At 42.5% G+C, this 27,140-nt stretch overlaps 1 protein-coding gene across 1 annotated transcript; it reads left to right on the forward strand.

Moving 5' to 3' along the window:
• On the forward strand, nt 1–19,207 carry tmod2 (tropomodulin 2). Its single transcript, XM_071528826.1, has 10 exons — nt 1–87; nt 6,924–7,125; nt 8,298–8,454; nt 13,866–13,988; nt 14,441–14,515; nt 14,624–14,754; nt 14,838–14,945; nt 15,104–15,247; nt 15,740–15,884; nt 16,682–19,207. The coding sequence occupies exons 2-10, from the start codon at nt 7,000–7,002 to the stop codon at nt 16,711–16,713; spliced, it is 1,041 nt and encodes a 346-aa protein (XP_071384927.1). The 5' UTR covers nt 1–87; nt 6,924–6,999; the 3' UTR covers nt 16,714–19,207.
• The last annotated feature ends 7,933 nt before the right edge of the window (nt 19,208–27,140 follow it).

The raw sequence follows: 27,140 nt of genomic DNA on the forward strand, positions 1-27,140 counted from the left end.
GTGAGAAAGTAAGCAGTGAAGACATCGCATTCATTGGGAAGATTGGGATTATTTGGAGGCGTTTAAATCAGGTCCCATTAGTTACAGGTAAGGAAATGGATAGCTCTGCCTTTTGGAAATTATTTGTTTCGAAAGATATCTCAATGAAAGTTAAACGGGTAGCGGTGCAATTTTACAAGCTGTCACTTCCATACGTGCCTTCTAGCTAGTTGGTTTAGCTAAACGGCTAACGGGAACGTCAGTTTGAGTGACTGTGCTAACGTTAGCATGTTAGCAACTACATTTCATCAGGCTATTTCGCGTCTAGTCAGTGGGGTTGTATTGTATCCAAGTAACGTAAGCTAAGGTGTGTCTCCTATCAACAGCGTGGTCCGGTTTTAATTGTTTCTTAGCTAAAGTGAGCTACCTTCTGCTTAGGCGGTAATGATCATTAGCGTTATCACATTATCGTTGTCAGCGTGATCATCATGAACATAAGCGAGTTAGCTAACCTCGTTCCGTAGCTCGCTATCTGTAGATATGAGATGATACTCTTACCACCCAGGGCAGGTACCACCGCTTGCTACCAAGCTCTGTGTGTGTGTGTGTGTGTGTGTGTGTGTGTGTGTGTCTGTTTGTCTGCATGTGTACAGGGGCATGCTTGTTTTGACCAAATTTAAAAGGGTAATGCTATTTCTGATGTGTTGCATTTATGACTGCGATTAGATAGACATTTTATAATAGTACTAATTCACTTGTAATGTTTATAGTATCTGACATTATTTATGATGTATGAACCTTCGCTCCGTGGAAAGCTATTGCGGGTTGCATGTACAGTGTGCCACTAATTAAGGTCAGCAGCCCATCCCTGTCAGCCAGACAATACACCTATAGTTTCAGTGTTTTCTGTTTTTCAGAGACAAGAATTAAAAGCATTTTAAAGACAGTTTATTTGTGATGACTCACACCAACTTGTACAGTTGGGCAAGGCTGCCATGCATGGTTGTTTACTATGTTTGTGGTTTGTGCAATGCTGCTCTTATTGTTAGTGACAAGGCTATTGTACCTGTGTCAATGGCCTGACACACTCCTGGTTTAATAAGGTCCTTGTTCAGGAGCTTATGCAAGTTTTTATCTATGTTGACAAGGGTAGTTTGTCCAGCAGAGCACAATAGTGAATGAAGGGTGTGGTCCAAGTCTCAAGGAGTAGAAAGGGGGAAGCCTGCTTAGGGAAGTGTGATTTGCCCCGGGCCTGAACGGCAACCAGGTAGCCTTCCTTGTACACAGCTTTGCAACGCTGTATAGTAGGTATTGTCATTGAGTGGAATCATGGCCACTGCTGACTTAGCATTTCTGGAAATACTGCGGTTGTATACCTCCTCCTGCCGTACAGTGTTGCTGATAAACAGGTTCCACAGACCTGATTTTGGTAAACCTGCATGGCTCTGGTATGTTCCACTGAAGAGAGAAACCAGGTTGTAAAGTGAAAGCCACCCACAGTAATGATCGTCATTAGTTTTTACACAGGTGTGAAAGTGGCAACCTTGGAGCTGCATTATATAGGCTAGTAGCCTTTGTTGAACTGCAAAAGAGGACACTCCTTGAAATCTGTCCTCATTACATAATAATGTAGTGTGTGGGGGGGGAATGAAGGAAGGGGCAGCTAGGAGAGTATACAGATCATGTGTTTGTTTGAGAAACACCCCTGTTCCTCCCCGCCCCTCCCTAGTTACCATCATTTCTAATGACTCAAGAGCAGGAAGGATAGAAATGTGTGAATGAATGAGCAACATATATCCTCTGACTGGTGTTTTTGTCTATCAGATACATTCACTGACGTCCAAATAAGAACAACTACCAGTACATAAAAAAAATAATAATAATTTTATGAATCAGAAGTTTTCTACAAAGATGCCTGGTTGGAGTTGACATTTAAATACTGGCAAGTGATTGTCTCACTGATACAAGCATCTCTACCCTAAATATTTAATTGAACACATATTATGCCCCTAGCACCCACATGTTAATTTTGTTTTTGCGTTTGTTGACTGTATTGCACAGTGAGTAGGCCTACATCCTAGTGTCAGCATGATGAGACCCTCCCTTCATGTTGCTGTCTCTCCCTCCCTCCATCTGTTTTCAATCATAGTCTGCTGCTTCCCAGCCACCCTGGGAGTGCTGCACACCAATGAAGGGTAATGTAGAGCTAAAGAACAACAGGGTGGAGAGGGGGATGTGAGGAGGAGAAGAAAATAGAGAGGGAGGAGAGTAGGTGGGTGGAGGAAGTGCAGACTCTTGTCCCCTGGGTAGCAGAGCTGGGTCATGCTAACTATAGTCTTACTGTACTCTGGGGCTGTGTGCTGTAATATTGTAATAACCAGTCTGCACTTCCTGTTAATCTCTCAGCCATAAATTACTATTTCTCCTGAGATCTAAAACAACACAGGCAAATGATTAGCAAGAATTATTATTTTAGGAGTGATCGGCCTACTTAAGATTAGTGTTTATTGTATAAAGTTTTAATGGTTTTCCGTTTGAGCAGAATGAAACTCGCTGCGCCTTATTGATGACCATGCTCAGTCTTTTGAGGTATGTAGACAATACAGGTATAGTAACTACTAGGAGACCTGCACACTATTAAAGACCCAGGTTGGTGACTTTAAATTCAGTTTGTGCTGTTGGCAAGTCACCTTAAAAATAAAACCATATCTGCCTTCATTTTCACAAAATATACTGGTTTTATGCTCCCACATTTTCACCACATGTAGCGCCTGTCTTGATAACTGTGGGTGTGTCCTTTCAGTTCACAACAGAGCTTTGATTGACAAGTTGACAGCCAATCACACACTGGAGGAGACTATGCATGTAAACTGTAAACAGTTCTGGACTGACGCTAGCAAGTAAGACGCTAGCAAGCAAGACGCTAGCAAGCAAGACGCTAGCAAGCAAGACGCTAGCAAGCAAGACGCTAGCATAACATTACCTGTGAATAGAAAGTCATGGCTTCTTGCAGATAGTTGAGTTGATTGAAGGAATGGTATCAGGTGTCAACCCATAGAGTTGAGTTAAATTCAGAGTGCAGTCCACGGCATATGGATGCTGAATCTAAACAGAGCCGTCCTATAATTGCTAGTGAAATAGCCAAGCTCACGGGACATTTTCCGCTTGGACTGTGTGCAGATTGACACCCTGGTATTATACAATGATGTCATACAGTGTTTATTTAAAATATTCACACCAGTTTACAGCCCAGATGCCTCATCACCACGTAGAGAGCTGGAAAATTGCGTCTTTCAATGGAATGGGCCTTTACGAAAAAATTGCTGTTTCTTTGGACACATGTACACACTTTGGACAGTTATAGTCAGTGTGATTTTAACTTCATAAATACGACATTACATCTATACCTTAAATTCTTTGCTTTTATTTCATTGTTATTTTTAGGGTTTCTGTTATTTAACAAATGATCACGGCCTAGCTTAATTAAGTGTCAGCTGAAAACCTTTTTAGCATGGATACTGCAGTCTTTATCTTGGGAAGAAAGTAAGCACAAAGTGACTAGCCTGTCAGCTGAACTTAACCCGTAATGTGTGTGGCTTTGTCATGCACATGTCTGTGAGTGTGCCAAAGAGTAGCCAAAGCACAGGTCAGTGCAGGAATGTGTAAGGTGAGTACAGAGCACAGACAGGTCGGCAATATTATTGGCTCCGAGCCATCTGTTGTCCACCAGGATTAGCTAAGAAAGGAGAGGGAGAAAGGAATCAATCAGATTGGACTAATGGATCCTCTCAGTGTCTCATCCCCGCCTTAGCCCACCCATTGGCAACATTAACTCTGTCTGCACGCTCTGTTATTCCTGTTTGGACAGTCACCAGCACTGGGCCTTATCGTAAACAGTGGCCGCTGTTTTGGATGTGTTGAATTATGTGTCAGTGTAGTGGAAAGTGTTTTGGAGAAAGTGGGATAATGTGGTAACTGATGTTATTCTGAGGTGACCTTGTTATACGAGCATTGTGTGTGTGTGTGTGTGTGTGTGTGAGACTTTTCCGTGTCCCAGCTGGCCTCTTTGCTGCTGCTCTCTATCTTTTCCCAGTCCAGACAAGAATTATCATCACATAGGCTAATTTCCTTCAGCACATCTGAGAATTAGTCATAGGTAATTTAACCAAAAGTAAGCCAACATAGCCACAAATCATGCTTCATATATGCACACATAGGCTACCAAAGGTGCACATATTTTGGATAATTGAAGAGAGTTAGGGCTAGACATCAGGCATTTGGCTGTGCCTCTTTGGCAGAATATGTTGAAGACATTTATCAAAAACACTTTTCTAGATGCTGGAAACCTGGCAGGCATTAAAGGGAAAATCCAGTCATAATCACAGTTTAGCCTCCATATGTTTTTTTTTTTTTATGATCCATTCTGGACCTTGATTAGTGAACACGAACAAGCTTCTCCCCTTTCTAGAAACAAGAGAGCCAAGACTTGTGATGATGTCATCAAGAAACAAATCCTGGAGCTGTTCGATGAACGCTGAACAGAAGACTGACTTTGTAGACACAGTGCGCACGACAGTGTTATCATAGTATGTGGGTACATTTGCTATTTTAGACCTGTTAGAATTGATAAAGCTGAAATAAAGCTCATTTGAATGTAAAAGATGAAAGTCTGTCTCTAAGCTGCTGTCACTGGAGCAGCTCCAGGTTTTGCCTCTTGGTGATCAGATTAGAGCCTTGGTTCTCTGATTTCTAGCTGTCAGAGAAAGGTGTTCATGTTCACAAATATTGACTCAACTCATGTCATTTTTGCAGTGTGAGAGAGAGGTTTTTTTATTTATTTATTTTTTATTTTAATGTCTATTTACATTATCTGACTGCCTGTTGTTTTTAATTGTTATAGTGTATTATCCATTTATCCTGTTCCAGCACCTGCGTTGACCTGTGAAATTAGCTTAGTCCCACTGCAGCTTATGTGGTCAATCTCCTTCCTACCAGTTAGCTGTAACCTTTGTTTACATCCTGCAGTAGCAGTGGATGGGATATAACTTCACTCCTGACTCCATTTTCCATTATCTGATATAGCCAGTATTCAATAGAGCATTAGGGTGTGATTATTACTATTGTAGAGCATAATAATCATATGCTTTGATTAATACCGTCGATGCTGACATTTTAGCCCAGCTTCATCTGCTGGCAGCCAGGCTCCTCCATCCCTAATGGCTCTGCTATGACTCTCATAACCATTTTGGATTAACTGTTGGTAGCTCTGGTCTAATGGAGGAGGTGAGGGGAAGCATTAGTCCAGTACACAGCCTGGATTGTGGAGACAGAAGAACTGAAATGTATGGGAGAGACAGACAGACTCATAGGCTCTTCAGGGAACTCGTCTGAATTGGAGAGATTGCTCAGGCAACTCTGGGGAAATGGCTCTGAACGTTTAAAGAATCTTAGGCTAAACCGCAGAGCCGACACACAGGATATTTTTTCTGCTGCCATGGAGCTTAGAAGTAGAGCTGAGCAATTAATCTTAAAAAAAAAAATCGCAATTGCAATATGAACTAATGCAATTTCCAAATCACAGAGGCCATAATTAATTGCATAAGAGAGTGGGGCATCCAAAATGGACTAATAAACAAGGTGTGTTAGAGCTCCAGGTAATCTTTGGTCCATGAATCAAGTACAGTATTGATAGTATTCTGTTACATCACCGCACGGCCACCAGGTGATTGTAATAAATTAACTGGTGATTACAATCAAATGACAGACACAGCCAATGAGCTGTGTGTGTTGTAAAGCGCCATATTGGTAGGAAATGCATGTGACATCATGGGAATACTATGAATTGGTGAAAACCTTTCATATTCAAACTCAGTGAATCCTGCAAACTGACATGTATTTTTTTAGTTTGACAGAATCACTTTTCTTTAAACACTTTTAAAGTTCTAAAACATATTTAACACAAAAACTTGTGATGATATGAATCATAGTTTAAATTGCAATTGCAATATTCTGTCAAATATTCGCAAGTAGATTTTTTGTCAGTATCTTTCAGCCGTACATAGTTGGTGTTGTGTTGGGGAGATAGATAAATTTGAGTATTGCCAGCACCTGACACAGTAAGTTTCCTCCAGCTCAATTAAACTAGCCTAACCCCGAGTTTTGTGCACGCACGCAGACAGATACACAGATTTGTCCGACCGGCAAAACATTGGGTCATGAGATGCTGATTTAGGATGAGTAGATGGGTAGAATGCATAATGGCATGACAGGGCTTCCAGGGAAAGTAAGAGTTTAGGGTAAAATGTGTGTGTGTGTGTGTGATTAAGAATGAAGCCCATCTGTGGGGTCCTGCAGGGAATCTGGAAACCATGAGGTCATTTGTGTTCGGACGGTGGCGTGGGAGAGGGAACGGCTGTAGCCTCTTCACTCTGTTTGACAGAATACACACTCACTCCCTAACTCACTCACTTATCTGAGCTTTATTTAATCTTAACTGTTATTTTACATTCTTATCTGTCTACTTTGAATTTCTTCCATTAGTGCCATTATCCATAACTCTCTGAGCTCTGATAAGACTAAGCTTTCTCAATCTTGTTTTCTTTTTCTTTGTTTTCTGCACTCACACAGAATTGGCCTACATGAACACTTGAAGAGTTTGTTGTTGGTCCTCATGGGACTAGTTGGTGTGTCCTTCCAGCCTGAGAAAGTTCCTCTTCTGTCGCAGCTGTGTGTGTGTGTGTGTTGGCGCTGTTATCCAGCCCAGCTGTGATCAGAGGTCTATTATTCTTGCACCGAGATGTTTCATACTGAGACAAACCTTGTTTAGCTGTAATTAGTTTGTTTTATTCTGCTAAATGAAATGGTATTTTCTACTCTCTTCTTTCTGTCATTATGTGTTGTTTGTTTACCACTGGGTGTGTGTGTGTGTGTTTGCTTGTCTTTAGGTAGCCTTCCCCTGGTCTGGAGCAGTGTGGCTGTGCTCTGCTGTTCTGCGCTGTCTAGCTAGCTGTAGCCGGTGCCATGGCGTTGTCATACAAGAAGGACCTGGACAAGTACAAGGAGATCGATGAAGATGAGATCCTCAACAAACTGTCGGCGGAGGAGCTCCAACAACTGGAGACGGCCCTAGAGGAGATGGACCCAGAGGTGAGGGCTCGGCGAGGCCTGGAGCAGCTCCAGGACTCCTTAGTGGGAGTGCCAGGGAGTTCCTGTGAGGGAGAGTGCAGAGGAAGGTGTTGGAAAATAGATGATTTAAAGACATTTTTAGAATTGGTAAAGACAGACAGACTCAGAAACTGTTGGATACAATACAGAAGGAATATAGAGACAATAGAGGAAAAATCCACCCTAAAACACTTTAACACTGTTGGCGATGTACCTTGCATTTCTGGGCCCATTTTGTTGTTTGGTGTATTTTTCTTACTCCTGTGGATAACTGGCCAAATGTAGATTTTCAGCACAGCTACAATGATTAATTGATACCAGAAAAAAATGTAACTATTGAAAACATCAACCTTAAATGTCAGGTTTTGGTGTCAGTCCCTCAAAGAGCAAGGGCTTCTTTCTAGACTTACCATTTTGCACAAATGTTCAACAATTATACAGGGACAAAATCCATCGTAGAAGAGGAAGAGATTTCCAATTTCTCCACTGACAGTAGACATGTTGCGTTTTGAGTGGGGTGCAGCTGCGTTCATAGATACACCCCAATGTTCCTCCCTCTCTCTCCTCTGACAACAACCACCAAGACCCCTCTCCTTCTATGGGGAAAAAAAGCCAATAAAGCAAATAACAACACTTCATCACAAAATAACTCCTGGAATGCATTGAACATCACAGATTGATGACATGTAATAGTAAGAGTATCCAAGGGTGGATTTTTCCTTTAACGTGTAACCTCCAACTGCTCCTCCCAGTCCCCAGCCTCCTTGGATGGGAAAAGTAGTTCAGAGGGGGAGGGGAGAGTCTGAGCTGTGGAACTTCAGTCAGCAGGCTGCCAAGTTGTTTGTGTGTTTATTTGTGAGTAGAGCTGTAGAGTATAATGAAATCTCCCCAGGCCCCTGGGCGTTTTATTTAAATTCCATCTAACCATCCCAAGTAAGACAAAGCGCCCTACATGGCAACCAAACAAAGTCCACAGGAAACACTAAACAGCAGTTAGAACATATTGTTCATTTGTGCATCTCCACGCACATCTTGTCCTTTTGTTCCAAGACTTTATGGGATTGAAGACTTATGTGTTGGTCAGTCAGTCTACAGTGAGATTACTGACCCCTTGATCAACTGACTGGTCTAATGTGTCTCCTTGTCCACTTCAGAACGCTCTTCTCCCAGCCAGCATGCGTCAGAAGGACCAGACAGCCAAGAAAGAAACGGGACCCTTCAACAGGGAAAGCCTGCTGAGCTACCTGGAGAAGGAAGCCCTGGAGTACAAGGACAGAGAGGATGTAGTGCCCTTCACTGGGGAGAAAAAAGGTGTGTGTGTTGTGTATGTAAGGAATATGCTTGTCTCACAACTATCTACAATGGAGCTCCAATCAGTGTCAGAGTGTCATTCTAAAATTAGTTATTCACCTTTTTTTTTTTTTTTAAAGGGACACCTACTCTTGCCAAATTGATTATCAGAGAGTGAAAACAAGTGATGGTACTTTTTAAAGTTGACAAAATGGTAACACTTCTGCAGCTTGGATTCTTTATATGTTAAAGACTTTAACACTTTTACTGCAAGTCAGCACAGAAGATGCTACAAATGGCCTTGGAATAAAAAAAACACACACCACAAAGTCAAGCATTTTAGGTGCAATAATGACAAAGAAACTCCACAAAATCCAGGAAGGCTGTTATACATAATATTACTATATAGCCTGTAGTGTACCATTCTACAAATGCTGGTAGTGAGGAGCTTTCTCATGCTTTGTATTGTATTTCAGAGGTGTCTGTCTGTTCTCAGGGGACAGATGCTGAGGTTTCTGTCTGTGTATGTGTGTGTGTGTCTGTATGTGCATGTCTGTGTGTTTATCAGCGGTAATTACTGCTCTGCTGTCTTTACAGGTATTATTAATGCATGTCTGCTCTTATGCAACATACAGCAGTGTGGGGGAGGCGTGTTTAGACCCGGGGATTGGAAGTAGGGAGTGTCAAAGAGAGAGGGAGAGAGGGGGGGCGGGTTATATCAAATCCCTCACAAACATTCAGGTGTTGAGTGTCTTGAATCTCTCTGTTTACTAAAGTCAGTGTGCAGATGAGCTTAACGCTAGATTTCTTCATCTGTGTATTGATGTTCTCAGCTCCCAGACAGTTGGGCACTGGTGGACCTGGAGATGAAGCAGTCGTGTGTGTGTGTGTGTGTGTGTGTGTGTGTGTGTGTGTATGAGAGTGCAGACACTGACAGCATGGAAAAATCAAATCACTGTAGTGGTTCTGTGGAATGTAGCTAATTCTTTTCCCTCGTTACGCTCACCCCCTGCTGATAAATAATGTGTTGTTCAAAGGAGACAAACATACACACACACAGACACATTTGCCGAGCAAAACAGCCATGCTTAAACACCATGGCAACCATTGCAGCCATTCAGATTTAGAAAACTTTATTGTCTATCACACGCATGACAGAAAATTGTCTTTGATGTGGCTCATAAAAAAGACATACCACATAAAAACAAGACTAGGTCAAAACCTAGTATATGGCTGGACTGTGTATGAGTGTGCCACGTGCCACGGCCGACCAATGGTGTAAGTAACTCCACTGTTGACAGGGGTTAAAGTGGGATTTGGCAGGTGGGGGGAACCCTGTTTCGGAGGGGGGGGGTTCAGAAAAAAATAGTAATTTCAAACAAATTTCCTGCATTTGTACTAGATACATAATTGGTGGAGGGGTCAGAAAAAAATAGTAATTTCAAACAAATTTCCTGCATTTCTACACCACCTAACCACTTGGATTAAGTCAAGAAACAGCAACATATTATATATATATATATATATATATTACTAGATTTCAGCATTGAGGTGCTTGCATTCATGATCTTGCATAGGCATACTAACCTAAAAAACCTATTATTGGGATTCATGAGAAAGTTTCAGAGCGACAGACACAGAGCGTCCCCCTAACCATAGCAACTTACTCTCACTCCTGCTTGCGTGCGCACAGCGAAAGAGGAGAGGGAGAGACGCAGAAGAGCTGCTGACTGAGATTACTCTGAGCAGCATGCATGGGAATAAATTACAATATAATAATAATATAATAATAATAATATAATATATATAATAATATAATATAATAATTTGTGTCTATTTCTCGCTATTCAGATGGTCTGAATAACTCTCTGCTGCGCTGTGCTGCTCTGTCTCGTCTGTCCTGCTGTCAGTTTCCTTTTTTCACGTCACGACGTTATCAGTTATGAATTTCTTTTTCGCTGCGTGAGAAAATAGACTTGTGGCGCGAGAGCGTGTGAAAAATGTCAATTGCGTGAGTCTCTCGGTCAATGCGTGAGAGTTGGCAGCCCTATGAACTCGCTTGTCATTATTATATATGAAACTGCCAATCAGATTTATTTACTTATTAATCGAAGGTGCCAGAACGCCGTTCCGGATCGTTCCGGCCCACTTTAACCCCTGGCTGTAGACTGCTAATACAGAATAATAGTCCATACATCCATACTGATCGTTCCAGTGCATCCCGTCTCTCTCTCCACCGCTGTCGTCTCCACCGCGCCCGCGGCCCGCATTGATCCTGCCGATCCAAGCGGCAGGCGCTCTGTTACCCGTCTGTGCCGAAAACGCTGTTTGCCGGACACCGGGGGCGCATCGTCGTCGGGACCCCGGCCGAAATCTCGGCCGGATCATCGGGAACAAATCGGCGCCCAGCTAGTGGCACTGGCCGGAACCGTGGCCCCGGGAAACTTCGGGAAGGTCGGCAATAAGCCCTCGGCGTGATGAAACCTCCATGCTTGTTTGTGTGTCTCTCTCCCCCGACAGAACAGAGGATTTCAGGTGGACTGAGCTCGCGCATATGCATCGACATAAACGGCGATATGATATAACTGTATAGATTCTACTTTAGCTTCAGCTTACATGCATGATATTGGTCAGCCTGCTTACTGTGTGGGAGAAACGGGCTCCTGATCTCAGCGGAGAAACTAGACGGCGGAGAAAACGAAACTGAAATTTCTGGCTCTGTGACGTTATGATGTGCCACGTGCCACGGCCGACCAATGGTGTAACTTGATCACTCAGTCAGTCAGTCAGTCAGTCAGTAAGTGACAGACATTCGCGTTTGTAGGGCTGGCCACGCTGTTGCGGTCCAGCCAACAAATAAACAGACATAAGGATTAAAAACATACATAAGATCATAGGTAAAAGAGTATAAGCGCATGTGGCAACTTGCAAAATATGACAGTGTGCAAATGTCTTTCATTGTACTTCATTATATTGCGTCTTCTATCTTATATTCCATTTCTTCTGTTCAGATTTTTTGCAATAAATTCAGCAAAAGATGCAGGCTGGATCCTGGCTGAAGTAGAAACTCTGTACCTTGCTATTGCTGCTGTAGGAGAGGAGGATGTGTAGTGTCATTGGAGTTTGAGAGGCTCATACTACCGACAGCATGCACATTGTGGTACAATTCTGGGTAATTTGAGTATGGCAGACTGAGTCATCATGTGTCAGAACATAGGCTTGTTTCTTGCTGTGTCACACTCAACAGAGACTTTAGGCATACTCCCACTGAAGACTGATAAGCATCAGGTTTGTAGAGAGACAGTGGAAGGTGTGGCTGCTATACTGATGAAAGCACACAAACAAACACACAGCGCCTCTGTCCCACCAACTTCCAGTGGTCGTCTTTCTTTTCTTATCTTCTCAGGCTTCTTTTGAGATCCTGAAAGTGTTGCAACGCAGCCATTCTTACCCAGCATTCTCTGCGTCTGTCTGTCCTCCTGGATTTACACATAGTCCCATCACAGGCAGACACTGCTACACTGTGTCCATTCTCCCTCAGCATTTTAACAGTGTGTTACCCCACTGTCATTTCTGTTCATTTACACCATTATGGTCCTGTGGGATGTTATGGACGACCAAACCTCGGGGCTGTCAGTCTGTCTGGCGCTCTGTTCCCTTGCTGAAGGACTAAATGTCAGTCCAGAGGGACTGGCACAGGATGCTGCCTGATGACTGTATTTACTGTTTACTGGCTTTCAGGAAGTGCCAGAGCCCCCCCTGGAGACCAGAGCAATTTGACGGGCCTGACTGACTTAGGAGGGAGGGACTGTTCGCAGGGTGTTTTTGTGTAAGGAGGCAGGCATATAGAGAGGGGGGCTGAGGGCACCCACGGGATCGGCTCTCCAGCTAGTGCTAGTGTTTGTTGCCCCAGCAGCACAGTTAAGTTTAGACTCCAGTCATTGTTCCGTGACTTCCTTCTCTCTCCCCCTTTCTTCCTTCAGATGGGTTACCATGGCAATGCCATAGTTGTCAAAGAGTCATGGCTGGACCGAACTCAGTTAGTCTGAAGCACTGATGGTGGGGGAATGGCTGTAGAGAGAGAGAGATGTAGACTGTCTCAACGTTTTTTTCTTCTAGTCCTATAAAAGTTCTCCAGCTGTGTTGTGTAAAATAGCAGGAGACATTTCCATTGTTCAAGCTTCACCTCCTCTTTGGAAACAGTAACATTACTATAAGCTGGCTTCAATAAGAGTTTGATAACCTGCTTTCATGCTTGTGAGCTGAATGAGCTTTCTACTGCTGTGTCTCTCTGGTGCCTCATTTGCCGGGTATACAAGTCTGTTTCCCTGGGGATTCAGAGTATTGCTAGGCGTAGTAGGTTGGACAGCAAGAGAAAGGGACCACCAGAGTGCATTGGAAATAAAGAGTGGACATGGATAAAGCGCTTTATATGTGCGTGGGTGGTGGGGTGGCTTGGAGGGTAAGCATGATTGGAGTAAGTGAAACTACGTTGACTTTAAAAATTCCACCTGTTGAATGCAAAGTGCTGTGGAAGCACAGTGTTGTTGTAACTAAGAGAATCGCTGAACAAAATATTTAATGAATACGTTGACTTAGCCACTACGGTTAGAAAATCACAAGCTACTTCCTGGTGTGTGAACATACCACACACCAACATAGAGCTGGCTCAAGCTTGTACGACTTCTACCGTATTGCCTGGTGTACGAACACACACTGTATTTCCCTTATGCAAGGCTGTTATGGCTCTGCTTGGCCTAAAGGGCGTATACTGAATTCCCCTAAGCACTGTGCATTGCAAAAAGCATTATGCACAAACAAATGAACAAACCAACGAGACAAAGAGATGCAAACTCAAGTGCACAGGAAGTGAAGCGGTCAGTCGGGTGACCCCTACAATACGTTGCCATGGCAACCAGTCATGTTGACGTGCCAGGTCCTCCTGTGAACTGTGCTGTCAGAAGACAAAGAGATACTGACAAATGTGTAGTTAGTGTTTGTATTAATTCCAAACCTCTGTGTATTTCATGTGGTAGCTGTACTCAGGATAGTCTCCCCTGGCTCCTCAGTCACATACACATGGATGAACACACACACACACAAACACACACAGCTTAGCAGTCATGTGATCTCATGACCGGGACACAAGGCAGGAGGAGAGGAAGGGCTGTTGGAGAATAACAACAAGTCAAGTGAACCAGACAAACGAGCTAACAGTTTGACATTTACAATATTTATAGAAATGTAAAGTTTTGTAAGATCCCTCAAAACCTTCACTCAGCCTGCACAAACTCTCTGCTTCTGTCTGTGTTGATGGTAAAATAATTTTTTCCCTCCCCATTTGTATAAAGGTAAGATTCAGTTTAGCTTTTGAACTAAATCCGCTTCCCCTCTCCCCTCTCCCCTCCTCCCTCTTCTTTCTTTCTCCACAGGTAAAGTATTTGTTCCCAAGCAGAAACCCATAGAAACGTGCCAGGAGGAAGTCACAACCCTCGACCCGGAATTGGAGGAAGCCCTGTCCAGCGCCACAGACACAGAACTGTGTGACCTTGCAGGTAAGAGTGAGCGAATACCTCTGGGAAAGGGGAGACCTCGTGCTTAAATGGCCTCTAGGAACATGACTTTGTCTGAGGGTTTCTTTTAAAACGAGGCCATACACACAGTGACATACTTGTGAGAAATGTGCTTCTATCTGCCTGTGCCCAGTCTCTGTTGGGACAGTAAAACACTGGCTCCTTTCACTCGGACTGTCTTTCCCATGGCACCGTCTCTTACTGTGTGTGTCGATGGGAGAGAAAGGGCTCACTGAGTAAGAGAATAACTCTGTTGTCTGCCATGATCTCTAGATTTGGTTACTGTTCATTCACTCACTGATGGATTTTTGACCCCTGGAGAATACACACACACACACACACACACACACACACACACACACACACACACACACACACACACACACACACACACTACACACCACTCACAATCTGTTGCTTGCTTTTATCTGCAGCGATCCTGGGGGTTCACACTCTGGTCACCAGTACTCAGACGTATGATGGGACCACAACTAAAGAGGGTTACAACAGTGAGTACAATCTCATAGAATTCTGATTCTGCAAAACTTAAATTGAAAAGTGGTTTAGGACCAACAACCTGACCTGTGTGTGTGTGTGTGTGTGTGTGTGTGTCCCAGATGTGATCAAGGGGGAGAAGATGAACCCAGTGTTTGATGAGCCTCCCAATCCCACCAATGTAGAAGACACCCTGCAGAGGATAAAAAGCAATGATGGTTCCCTAACGGAGGTTAACCTCAACAACATCAAGGTACACACTCACACAAACAAGCAAACAGAGGCATATACCCTTGTCTGTCCCCGCGCCAACGGGAGTATTTCTTGGTTTTTCAGAACATTCCCATTCCCACACTGAAGGACTTCGCCAAAGCCATGGAGAGTAACACAACTGTCAAGAAGTTCAGCCTGGCAGCCACACGGAGTAACGATCCCATTGCTGTGGTGAGTGTGTGTGGGTGTTTGTGTGTATGCGGTTTTAATGGCAGTGTTCAGACCTCTCAACTCCAATAGTTGAACCGAATTTGATTTGAGTTTTTCACATCCTTGGTTTCCTTTCCTTGTCCTCCTTTTCTTCCTTCTCTCCTTCCTCCCCATCCCAGGCATTCAGTGAGATGCTGAGGGAGAACAAGACGTTGCGTAGTTTGAACCTGGAGTCCAATTTCATCACTGGGGCCGGGGTGCAGGCGCTGGTTGACGCACTGAGAGACAACGACACGCTCACAGAGATCAAGATAGACAACCAGGTACCTTACTCTTTGTGGATACACGCACAGACATACTTGCACACACACACCAGGGTCAGATATTAATTGGGGCTTGTGGCAAAAATACCCTTGAAGTTCATAAAATGCCTGTGAAAATAAGAAACGGGTAAAAAAAATGGCCATGATAATTAGGACCCTTTTTTGTATTTCCCGCTGTTGAGTTGTCAAATACGCGTGAATGCGACTACTGTTCCCCGTCCACCGTAGGGGATTCCTGGGAGCCTATGACCAGGGAATTTTTTCCAGTGCATTCTGGGTGAGAAAATCTTTTGATCAGAAAGCAAACCACGTACGCAGCCTGAAGCAGTTGAAAATGTTGGTACCATGCAGCCAGCTGTAGAAGAAAATGCCGCCCCCAACTAATATCATAAAAAAACTCAACAGTCAATGGGTGGAAGAAAAATGTGAATTTCTTACTGTGGTGTTTAGATACAATATCTTAACCCCTGTGTATCTGCATGTGTGTTTCAGAGGCAGCAGCTGGGTACTACTGTAGAGATGGAAATAGCTAAAATGTTGGAAGAGAACAACAGCGTAGTGAAGTTTGGCTACCACTTCACCCAGCAAGGACCGCGCTCCAGGGCTGCTGCAGCTATCACCAAGAACAACGACCTGGGTATGACACACAACCAGTTTAGATTCTCTGTATCTACTGCCTCATCCTATCTGTGGTTACAGACAAAAAGATGACCTCTACACACTTCAATAAATGTGTTTTTATGGCCTATGTTTTGCTTGTAACAGCTGAGCGAAGCAAAAGCTGGGTGAGTGGTAGCTCCGATACACGCCATCCGCTTTTTCTCTCTTTGTATGGGAGAGATCGCCATGACAAACTATCGCGGCATGTATCTGGGCCAGCTGAGTGGGTTATATATATTCTATATTATATAGAATTTGTTGCTACTCGGGTTGTGGAGGTCTTGTCTTGATGTCCGTCCCTCTCTATTCTACACTGGGTCTTTACTACCAAGACATCAGTCCTCAGTGACGCCTCTGCTCTCTCTTCTAGCTCCTCGTCCTGTCAGAGCTGCAGTAGCACAGGTCTGATGCATGGGTGTGGTCCCAAGTGTGTCTCAATGCATCGAGATAACACTGATTACTTTCACAGTGTTTGGATGGAGCGTTCACTGCATTAACTGTGTGATTTTACAGCTTTCAGAGTGATGACGTCTCACTTCTTGTTTTCTGTGCACGCTGACGCACACTGATAAAATGGGTGTAAACTTTGACCGCATAGCTCATGACTCACTTACTGTCTTTAACTAACAGGCCTGAGTAGGTTTAAGGTTGTGCAGCATGTTTGCAGTTGATCCTTCTTCATTCCTCTCTTTCCTCCTCATCAGTCCATTGCTTGGGGGGGAAAAAAAAACATGTTTTTGTCTCTTTTTGATTCTTTCTATCTTTCCTCTCTAGTCCGCAGGAGGCGAGTGGAAGGGGATCTGTAGGGGTGGAGCCCATCCTGTCTCTCAGCCAATCCCGTTGTCTCATCTCACCATGTGGAATAATTTCAGCCAATCCCCTGGTCTCATCTCACTGTGTGGAATCTTAGTCTTGTGCCAAACTGTGGAGCAAGGCGCCCTCAACCAGAACATACATCTGAGAAGAAGGGAAATAACTGGAATTGCCCTCTCCCATATACATGTTCATACTTATTTTTATTATTATGTTGTTATTGAAGTTATTATTGAAGCTGTAAATCTATTTAGTTTTTAGTCATTCCATTTCAGTTGCTCCTTTTTTTTTTCTGAGCCTATATATGATCTTTCCAGACTTGTACTTTTGTTTTTTTGCTTTTATACTGTGCTATGAGCATGTGAAACAAGACATGATCATAACCAAGTAACGGAAACATCAGCTTGTAACCATGAACTAACACTGAGGAATATCTGTATCCTCTACCATGACAGTTAACTGTTGAGGCCCAAGCTTCCAGTGGAAATCCCTATAACTAACCAGCAGAGTTTCAAGTGTCAGTAGAACGATAGGGATGGCTCAGAGCTCGATGCTTGCGTCTGTCTGGACATCAGAAAGAGATGTGAAGCGAGGCCAGTCCAGTCTGTTAGGAGCCCAACATACTAGTGACCTATAGAAGATGGTAATGGCTTGGCCCTCATCTGACTGTACAGCTATAGATAACACAAGATGCTGCCTGTTACCATGTAACCAGCAGCATGGTACAGTGATGATTCTTAGCTCTGCTGTAACTGAGCTGATGAATGCTCTTCTACATTTCATCTGTGGAAGGTGGTGTTGGCTAGTTCATAGGCTGGGTGGTTTGCAGGGCTTGCTGAATGGATTTGCCTTGTAAAGCTAGCTGAATGTTAGCCTAGCTAGACCAGCTGACTGGTTAGCTGGTGTGCGTGTAACGGTTGGTGCGTGCATGGCGTTGCTTAGCTAATGCTAGCCTCATGCAGTGGTCAGTTTGAGAGAAGATGCGGTTTGTCTTAAAAATCTGCTATATACGGTAGACATCCATAAAGTTGGCTTAGTCCCCTTATATAAAGTGCGTGAAAGTTTTATATGTCTTTACTCTTTTATTCAAACTGAAGCTCTTGTTTTGATACGGTTCAAATTCTGATATTGGTTATTACTGTTAATTTCTGTCCCTAAATGGGAAACTGTAACTAGATTTTGATTATTTTGGACCAAGTAAAAGTGGGATTGTACCATAAGAGGTACAGGATAGTAACCCACCCTAGACTGTAGAAGCATTGACCTGAGTCTGCTGTCTTACAAATGGTGTTGTAAATGTTTGCGCAACCGAATGGGCTTCTCCGACGCTTAACCATGCCAAAGACTAACACATGCAGCGCTTAATGTATCCATATTGGACTTCTGATAGATTAGGTGTTTGCTTTATCAGCTATAGTCGTTTCCTCACTGCACAGATCTGGGAAAGGTGGGGAAGTCAAGAATGATCTGGACGTGTCTAGTGCATCGTATCATTGTTTTGCTAGCACCATGCCATTACACCTTTTTTTTTTTCTTTTTTTTCTTGTGGGCCATTGTTGTTTATAGCAGAATGTTAAAGCAAGCAGTTCAGTGAGATGTGAAGAAGAGTTGGCACAACACAGATTTATTTTTGTGTGAACCTTCCCTAACTTGCTTCTCAGGTTGCGACTACTTGTGATTATGTGTGTGGGTTTTTTTTTATGAGCTACAGCACCCAGATTGAAAGAGTCTACTACAGGAGTTTGAGCCTGTCCCACTCACTCACTCACACAGTCACACACTCATACACATTCACTTCACACTCAGCAGGGTCTTAGCAGTGGCATGCCATTCATTATGTAAGAGATGACGGCATGCTGTGTGTACTCCAAACTGAACTTCCTTGGGTACGCTAACCTGCTTGAGATGGGCACAACAGGACTAATTCAGGAGTTACTTGAAACTTGTATATACTGTTAATGTCTTTAATAGGAACAATATGTTGGCATGAAATCACCACTTGTTGTGATCATGTTTCTGTCGACCAAAAACGTTCTTTCATCTTAACAACCTCATGTATGGCTGAGTTCAGTGCTTTGGGTTTTATTGTCTGTGTGCTTCTTCCACGACTGTGTTTTCTCTCTCATTCCCTCTTGAACTATTTTGTTTTTACATCGCTGTGCTTTGCCGGTGGATCGTCCGCAAAAGTGGACTGCTTCTTTGCTTGAGCCTGTTGATATTCTGTGATCCATGATATGTATAATAATTATAAACTGCCATCTCAGATTTAAAATACACATATACGCGCACATACACTTCTATGTGTGTATCACTTAAATGTAAGTAACTCACTGTTGAGATTTTTTTTTGTACCTTTTAAAAAAAATAAATAAAAAAAATCCAGGTCTAGACTCAAGAAGAGGGAATATGTACTATTGTAAAACCACAAGACTGGGAAAAGGCACTGTTGAATATAAGGCATCAACAATAAATGTTTTTACATACTCAGCCCATGTGACTGTTTTTATTGCATGTTGATTACTTAGGGAAATTTCAGATGTATTCTTCTAATATGGTAACACAGCTGTAGCAGGGATACTCCAAAAATAACTTGGTGTTAGTGAGTTGGTGTGAGTTTAACTCTCATATATATATATATATATAGATGCTGGAGCTGCAGATGTAAGGCTGGGTGTGGACCCATCTCCGGTCCGGTTTTCATGGTGACTGATAAAGGCAGACCTTTTAGTTTCGGCAGTTCTCTAGGTGGTGTGTGTGTGTGTGTGTGTGTGTGTGTGTGTGTGTGTGTGTGTGTGTGTGTGCGTACGTATGCACCCTTTAATCAGATCCAGTTTTTGAGATTGTTTGCACATGCCTGAGCAATGATGTAATGTATGACTCCATCCCTCTCTGGGTTTCCTGTGCCAGAGTGCTGCGGTGAATCTAGCTGCTGTTGAAAAAAAAAAAAAGCTGTGCACTGCTGGCAGCTAACTGTGGCCGGGGGGGAAGTAAGTGACTCAAGTGTTTCCACACTATGAGAATAGATTGAAAGAGAACAGCAGGTTTATGTCATCTCTGTGTTTATCACACCAGGAGGCTTTGTTTCAAAGGAAAAACCCAAACTGAGACAGAGTAGTGTGCTTGTGGAAGTACAGTTGTTCTCTCAGACAATGACTCAAGACCACTCCTCTTACACAAAGGCATGTGGGTTTGGAGGGATCCAGTAAAAATGGTTGGAGGCTATATCTTAACAGCTTGATGTCCACAGTAATGTCATGAGTAGGACATTATGTTTAGTATTGGGGAATCCCTCTGGCAATCAATGAAGATGAAGCTTTATGGGAGAGATTTATGGCTCATCTGAAATCTGCTGTTAGCAGCTTGCATGCTGGATCAGCCCCGGGCATTACAGCAGTGGGGAAAAAGCTGTGCTGAACTGCATACAGTACAGCAAAGCCTGGTATACTGCGAAGCAACCAGCTCACTGGGCGTAATAATGAAATGGCACATAAAGCCATCAGTAACTGAATATGATGCGGATGCTTGTCTCCTCAGCACTTTGACGTTAGCAGTCAGATTAGATGTGATATTAATGTGCCTGTTGGTCAGGAGGTTGGGTTGGGTACGGCCCAGCGGCGATGCTGACGAAGATTAAAACAGAAGGACTGGACTGGACCGGCTCCAATGTCAGAGTCAGCTTGCCTCGACATGAACCGGGGGGGTGACGTAATGAGGAGACGCGACAGCAGACGGCTCAAGTTTGCAGATGTGAACCTGTGTGATGTCTTCTCTTTTCTCTCCCTCAGGTGTGTATGTGCTGACACGTTTATGTGAGGTCATGGTAAGTCACCTTGGTTCTATTCAAGTAAACAGTAAACAGCTTCTGTGATGTAATAATGATGTAATGTCTTTTGCCTTTTGATACTGAGTTGTCTTGGTCTTTACCACATTACTTCATTTCTCAGAGTTTTTTGCCCATAGACCAAAGAGCACCCTCATACTACAGAACCCCCCCCCCCCACACACACACACACACACACACACCTCCACCCTCCTCTACCCTTCACACAGGGGCTTTGTTCTTAAACAGGTATGTTCACCTGCAGCCCCACCGTTTGAGTACGAGTCAGTGTGAGTGAGTGGTCTTGTGAGTCATCGGACAGCTATGTCGGACCTGAACAACGCTCTTCTCCCAGCAGTCCCTCTCTGTGTATGACTTCACCTCTCAGCAAACAGAGGTAGACAGATAACAAGAGAGAGGAAGGAAGGAAGGAAAGAAAGGGAAGGCCACACAGAGGTTTACAAACAGTCAGAAGATATATGCTCAGTCACTCTCACATTAGGTGTTGGTCAGAATAAAACAGCACACCAATGGCAGTGTGTTTATTTTAGAGGGAGGCAGGTGAAACTCTGACCTCATCCATTTATTGCCACTTAAAACTACTGCCACCAGCAATACAGCAATACTTTCACCAATACTGTCACCACAGAAACCACCATCAATACCATCACCAATACTTTCACCACCCTTACCACTATCACCATCATCATCATAAATAAATAAAAACATGAAGCATATTCGGTTGAACTCATCTGTTTTAATCTAAAATCAGTTTTGTTTTTTATTTCTTTTTGGCAATATAAGTCTGTGGTTCAAGTTGTTCTTCTTGATGTAATGGTACAATCAACTTCATTGCAGACTAAAATCAGTTCATCAGTGTGTCTTTAAATGGTTTTTCCAACATTGAAGCCCCACAGAGTGAGAGTTGATGCATTTATGATTACGAGGACACCGAACCAAGAAAAGCAAAGGTGTCCTCCAGACACTGCCTCATAACTAGCTGCCTTATGTAATCGTCCTAATTGAAAACAGTGAACTTTCAGCAAAAACAGAGCAGCATCTATGAGTGTGTGTTTGATCTAATCCTTCTATGCAGATTTGGCAAAGAAGCTAAATACATCTTCAGTCTAATATTAGGATAAGTGGACATTTCACTGGTTACATCAGAGGTGATGCTGGAGATAATGTTATTTCTTTAGCATTTTAGTTCAGTGAAGGCGTAATATGAGCCAAGAATTGCCCTAACTAGTAAAAAGCTCATCCTGTCCTAAATATCAGTCTTATAACATGGATAACAGCTGTCTCTATTAGAGGGCAGCCAAAGCCGCATACTGTAGTTTTGAATTTTCTTCCTGCTGTGTTAAAAATAGTAAGTTATTTCTGCCTCATAATGTCAGACGCATTCTGTCGAGAGAAACCGCCAATGGAATCCCTGCTCCGAGTCTGGAAAAACATTTATCAGCAGTGCTGGAAAGAGACGGCCGGCTCTTCAGACGCTCTTTGTGGGCTTGACTGTGCTTTAATGAAGAACCATTACTATCTGAAGAACCACTTCAACCCCAAAATTATTCCTCTCTGCTATATGAAAAAGTGGTTCCCTATAGCATCTTGTAGTAGAATATATAGATCCAAATGGTTCAAAGAAGAAGTGCTATGCTATGATTAACCGTTCTAATCATCTATTGAAACCTGGTTGAACTCAAGCTTTCATCGTTACTCTATTGAGTGTTATTGCATAAATAGGAATGACAGACTATTTGGTTCTGAGATTATCTTTTTACATGACAAAGCTCATTTATAGCCTCCCAAAACAGAGCCTATATATAACTAAAAATCAGTCCCTATGACAACACACTATGTCTGTTGGCACTTAAACAGTCATTGTGCTCTTTTTTACAGATGCATGTAGAGAAACAATGCTCAGTGACCCTGTTGTATGCAGCTCAGTGGGTATATACTATACTATCAGTGACTATAGTATGAGTCCACCCATACTAATAGCATACTGGTCCTGTAAGGTGCTTAGGATGAGATCATCACCCATATGTTTTGTCCCACAGTGTAACCTCAGACACAGCTTTCTGATTAAAAACTGAACTAGGTATACGAGTGCTGGACTTGAGCAAATACATGTGTAGACTTCTTCTCCAAAGCATTCAAATGTCACTGGAGCACACTGTTCAAACACACGGTTTCAGTATTGACTGCTGATTCAACTGCACCATCTGCTGCTTGAAAAAAGTAAGAGCTGATGTTAAGTGTCATACTAGAAAGTTACCAGTTGGGGTCAGAAGAAACTCAGTGATAATAGTGATGTCCAGGGGGGTAAAACAATGTGAAGACAAATAGACATAAAGAGGTTGTAGATTTCTTACACTAATTAATCTCAAGGTTTCAGTCCTTGTCAAATTTTCTTAATTAAAATGCTGAAAGACAATCTCTATCCAACCTTCTCTTTATCCTACCATGATGCCCTATAGCTATATAAATTACAGTTTATTGTAATCAGTGGACATTAGAATAACACTTCATGATTTATGACTTCCTCACAAAAATGTATTGTGAACCAAACTAAATACACTATCATAAAAAAAATCATTGCTGCAATGTTTGCAGGAGTACAAGGACAGACACAGCGTGTATTGATTGTGAGCAATTTTGTATGCCATGAATTATGTATGCCACAACATAGCCGTAAAATTGTACTTTTTGTAGATACACCATCTTTTGTCTGAACAGCCTACTGTTGCCTACAGTGAAAAAGGTAGAACAGTGTCCTTTTTTTCTAACTGTGCAGAAAGATCAACCAAAAGTACAGTGTTAGTGGTACGTTTTGACATACATAATTCAAAAACTGCTCTAATCTGATTCACTTAGGCAACTCGGTTTCTTTCCCTCTACTCCTGCAGCAGCCATGATTGAGCTTGTAATTGGGGATCAGGGTGGGGAGGTGGAGGTACCAGATCTGTTCTCTCTGTTTTATAGTAGAGTACGCAATTACATGTCTTTGGTGCTCCACTACATTCATGAACTGAAATGAACTTCAACCACCACAAAACCATAAAGCCTGAACTCCCACAGGCCTAATCAGACCTGGATCTGCCCTGCTGCCTTTGTCACTCTGTCCCCTAACAAAGATGATGAAATGACAGAGATGGCCACCATATCGATTGCCAGTATCTTCTCTCTCACGGCCTGCGGGTTCAGTCGGTTTAAGGAGACGGCCAGAGAGATTGTTGTCATGGCAAAGTTGCTGTGAAGGATGAGTCACGGCTTTGTTGCTTCTACCCCCTCTCTTCCTCCTGCCTTTGTTTCCTTTCTCTTTCTTCTCCTTGCCTTTGAGAGAGAGAGAGGGGGAGAGCGAGAGAGAGAGAGAGAGAGAGAGAGAGAGAGAGAGAGAGAGAGAGAGAGAGAGAGAGAGAGAGAGAGAGGGAGGGGAGGCAGGGAAACAGGACATGGGAGGAAAAAAAATTGACTCTTGGGTCAATGCAACAGAAAAATCTCACAAATCTCTTACTGTTGTCTGAGTATTCTGTAGCTTGTAGGAGTTTACTGTTGATGAAAATCAAATTAACAAAAAAGCTTGTTGGGGAAAATGTAATAATTTCAGATATTTTGATGTATTTTATTATATGGCTTTTTCATTATCCATCCCCAAACAGCAGATATTTATGTTTTAACTTCTTCTAACATAAACTGACATGTATCACAGCAGATTCTCCAGTGTTAATATGTGGTGATTTTTCAGTGACAGTTATTTTGAGTTGAAAGGTGTTGATTGGAGTGTTGTTTGTCTACTCATAGTGCTGACATGACTCTGGGGTGGCTGTTCAAAACTATCTAAAATTTTAAATTTAACTCTGATGGGTGTGGACTAAACACTGGCATAGTGTTGATTTGCAGAGTTAAATTAACACTGACAATTTGGCTTTTAGTCGTAATGGGTCAGACAAAAGACGTGAAGCAAATATGACACGGAAAATGAAATGATTTGCAATTCCGTCCAGGAAGTGTCATCTCACATAATGAACTTTATGTATAATTAATGATTTGAGCCCCCTCCTCCCTGTCTCTCTGTTTGTACTCTTACATGGGTTTAATGACATGTTTTCCATTAGAAAATGCCAGGGAGACAGTGACATTACCGCAGCATAATCCTAGAGGGACTAATTGAATAAATTAGTCATTTGGAAATCATGAATCCACTTGTTGCTTCCCATTGTAACCCAATATTTGTTCTTCAGCAAATTAGATTTCACCATGGAGATGCATTCACATTGCGCGAGCAACACCTGCTATCTTTGTGTTCTTGTTTCAATTATGCATGACTGCCTTTCACCTCCACTACATTTAAATTACTCACTGTGTTAATAATATTTCTGCTATTCAACATTGCTTTCCACCCCCAGCACTTTGTTTCCTGTTTGCGTACAGTATGTGAGTGCTCACATGGCTGTAACTCCACAATGAACGCAGTGATTCAAAAATGACTAAGCAACTAAAGGGGATTCATTAACTTTCTACTGTCTGAATAATCATGTACCTTAAACCAAGTGCACACACACTGCAGGGACACGCAGGATTGAGAATTTCCATCAGCTACCATCCAGTAATGAATTCATGATGAGAGAGGAAACGTCCTTCACAGCAAGCTCACATATAGGCTTTCAGTTTGCGTAACCTGGTTATTTAACAGTGATTTACTATATTGTTCATTTATGGTCCTTTGCTGGCAGTTCTACAATGATTAACTAACCTTTTGCCCCTCAATTTATCCTTCCAGGCTCGAGTAATCAGCAAGACTCTGCAGGTGGATCTCTGATAATAAAGAAAGGTGCAAAGACTTCCTGCACACAGCATTGAAAAAGTAAAGGGCGCCGTGATTTAAATAATGATGGAGATTTTATTCCATGCTGAACTGAGAATGGCAGAAAGTGATGTGTTCAAAAAGTGCCAAAAAAATAAATCTAAGACGAATGATTTCAGCTTATTTCATCATCAGTGTCAAAACAAAAACAACCAAAAAAACACACTTAGGTCTATATACTGAGGGATGGACATTGGCAGATGTAATTATTGGTTCATAGAAATACAATCAATCACTAGAATAGTACCCCTAGAGGCCAGAATGGATGAGTGTATATTTCGACATACATGTCAACAGAATCAACAGTTTCTATTCTTTATTCATCTATCAACTCAAGTTGGTTCTTCCCTTTAATTTTTAAATAGGCTAAACCTGAATGCTTTGTTTGCTCTGCTGCTGATAGTGTGATTGCAGGGAATATGGAACAATTCAGTAACGGTGATAAACAGACAGTTCCTCCTCTGACAGACTCGGGAAAATCCCTTATGGATTTTTGGTACTTTTACTGTGTGGTGATTTTTCATTTATGACATGGTGTTGTCCATGACTGGGCATGGGACGGTTCCTCTTACAGACCCCCCCCATCCAAACTGAGACCATCATTAACAGGGTCAGCAGTGGGTCCAGATGTGGCATGCAGTGGTCAGCGGTCACAGGCTGCTGCTGAATGTTTCCAGCCAACGTGAAAGGATCGCTCCACTCCTAGGCTACTCCATTCCTGGCTGTGTCTGTGGCAGGGTTGGGCTCAATTCATGAATGAACTGAGGAATTGGAATTGGAATTTGAAAAAAAACCTACAGGAAACAGAATTTGAATTGAATTGGAATTTCAGGAAGTTTCCATGTTTTTTTGTTTTTTCTTACCACATATCTGAGATTACATGTAGTGTTATACTGTATATTATCAATACTGAATATCATAAAATGTTGAAGGTATCTTTCCGATGGTATTTGCATGCATGCATAACATGTAATTGTAACACATACTTTATGATTAAATGTATTTGATTTGTTTAACTGTCTTTTATTTGATTCATAATGTTTGATTCATAATGTTTAGCGAGTCAAGACAAACTCTCATAGAAGTGGAATTTAATGGAATTCAATTCTGTTTTCCTGTCATTCCAGTTGATTCCAATTCTGTTTCCTTGGAGCTGGGTGAAATTCCAACTCCAACTTTAGGAACTGAATTGGAATTTACCATACATTCTCAGTTCAACTGATGAATGGCCCCACTGTGGTCTCTAGTGTGGTGGGCTGGTGGCATTCCTGATGCAGCTGGACACACAAGGAAAGGGGGTTAAACTAGAGGACTGAAGAACCAGGTGGGATTCAGGACCGTCGTCCCTCCAAGCCACTCCTATAAAGTGCCTGAGTCCCGCTGTAAACCTTGTGGAAAAATCAAACATTATAAGCCTTTAACAATTTTGCTTCGAAGACTGGATTATCTTTTGGAAATGTTTGCTCAAGGAGAAAGCAGCACTTGGCCACCAGGATGAAAAAGCATAGAGACACAATGCTCTGCCTCCTCCAGGTGGATGCAGCTAACTGAAGTAAATGCATACAGTCTCTTTTTCTCTTGAGAATAAGAAAGGAACACATGACTCCAAAATAAGTAGACTCACTATGATGTTTCAGACTATAGGCCCACATAGAAAGGAATAATAACCTACTTCATTTTCCCATTCAAATACTCTGCTCCTATGCTCTTGCACAATTTACAATTTACTTTGT

Source organism: Centroberyx affinis, unplaced genomic scaffold, assembly GCF_046629955.1.
Source record: "Centroberyx affinis isolate AG114_WGS23_722 - 3 ecotype Tasmania unplaced genomic scaffold, CSIRO-AGI_Caff_v1 ptg000122l_1, whole genome shotgun sequence".
Classification (NCBI taxonomy): Eukaryota; Metazoa; Chordata; class Actinopteri; order Beryciformes; family Berycidae; genus Centroberyx; species Centroberyx affinis.

Bases quoted from the DNA above. Each gene is read 5' to 3' on its own strand.
- tmod2 (XM_071528826.1), top strand. From the start codon at position 7,000: ATGGCGTTGTCATACAAGAAGGACCTGGACAAGTACAAGGAGATCGAT. The intron at 7,126-8,297 runs GTGAGGGCTCGG...TGTCCACTTCAG, and splicing joins TAGAGGAGATGGACCCAGAG to AACGCTCTTCTCCCAGCCAG. The intron at 15,248-15,739 runs GTACCTTACTCT...TGTGTGTTTCAG, and splicing joins AGATCAAGATAGACAACCAG to AGGCAGCAGCTGGGTACTAC.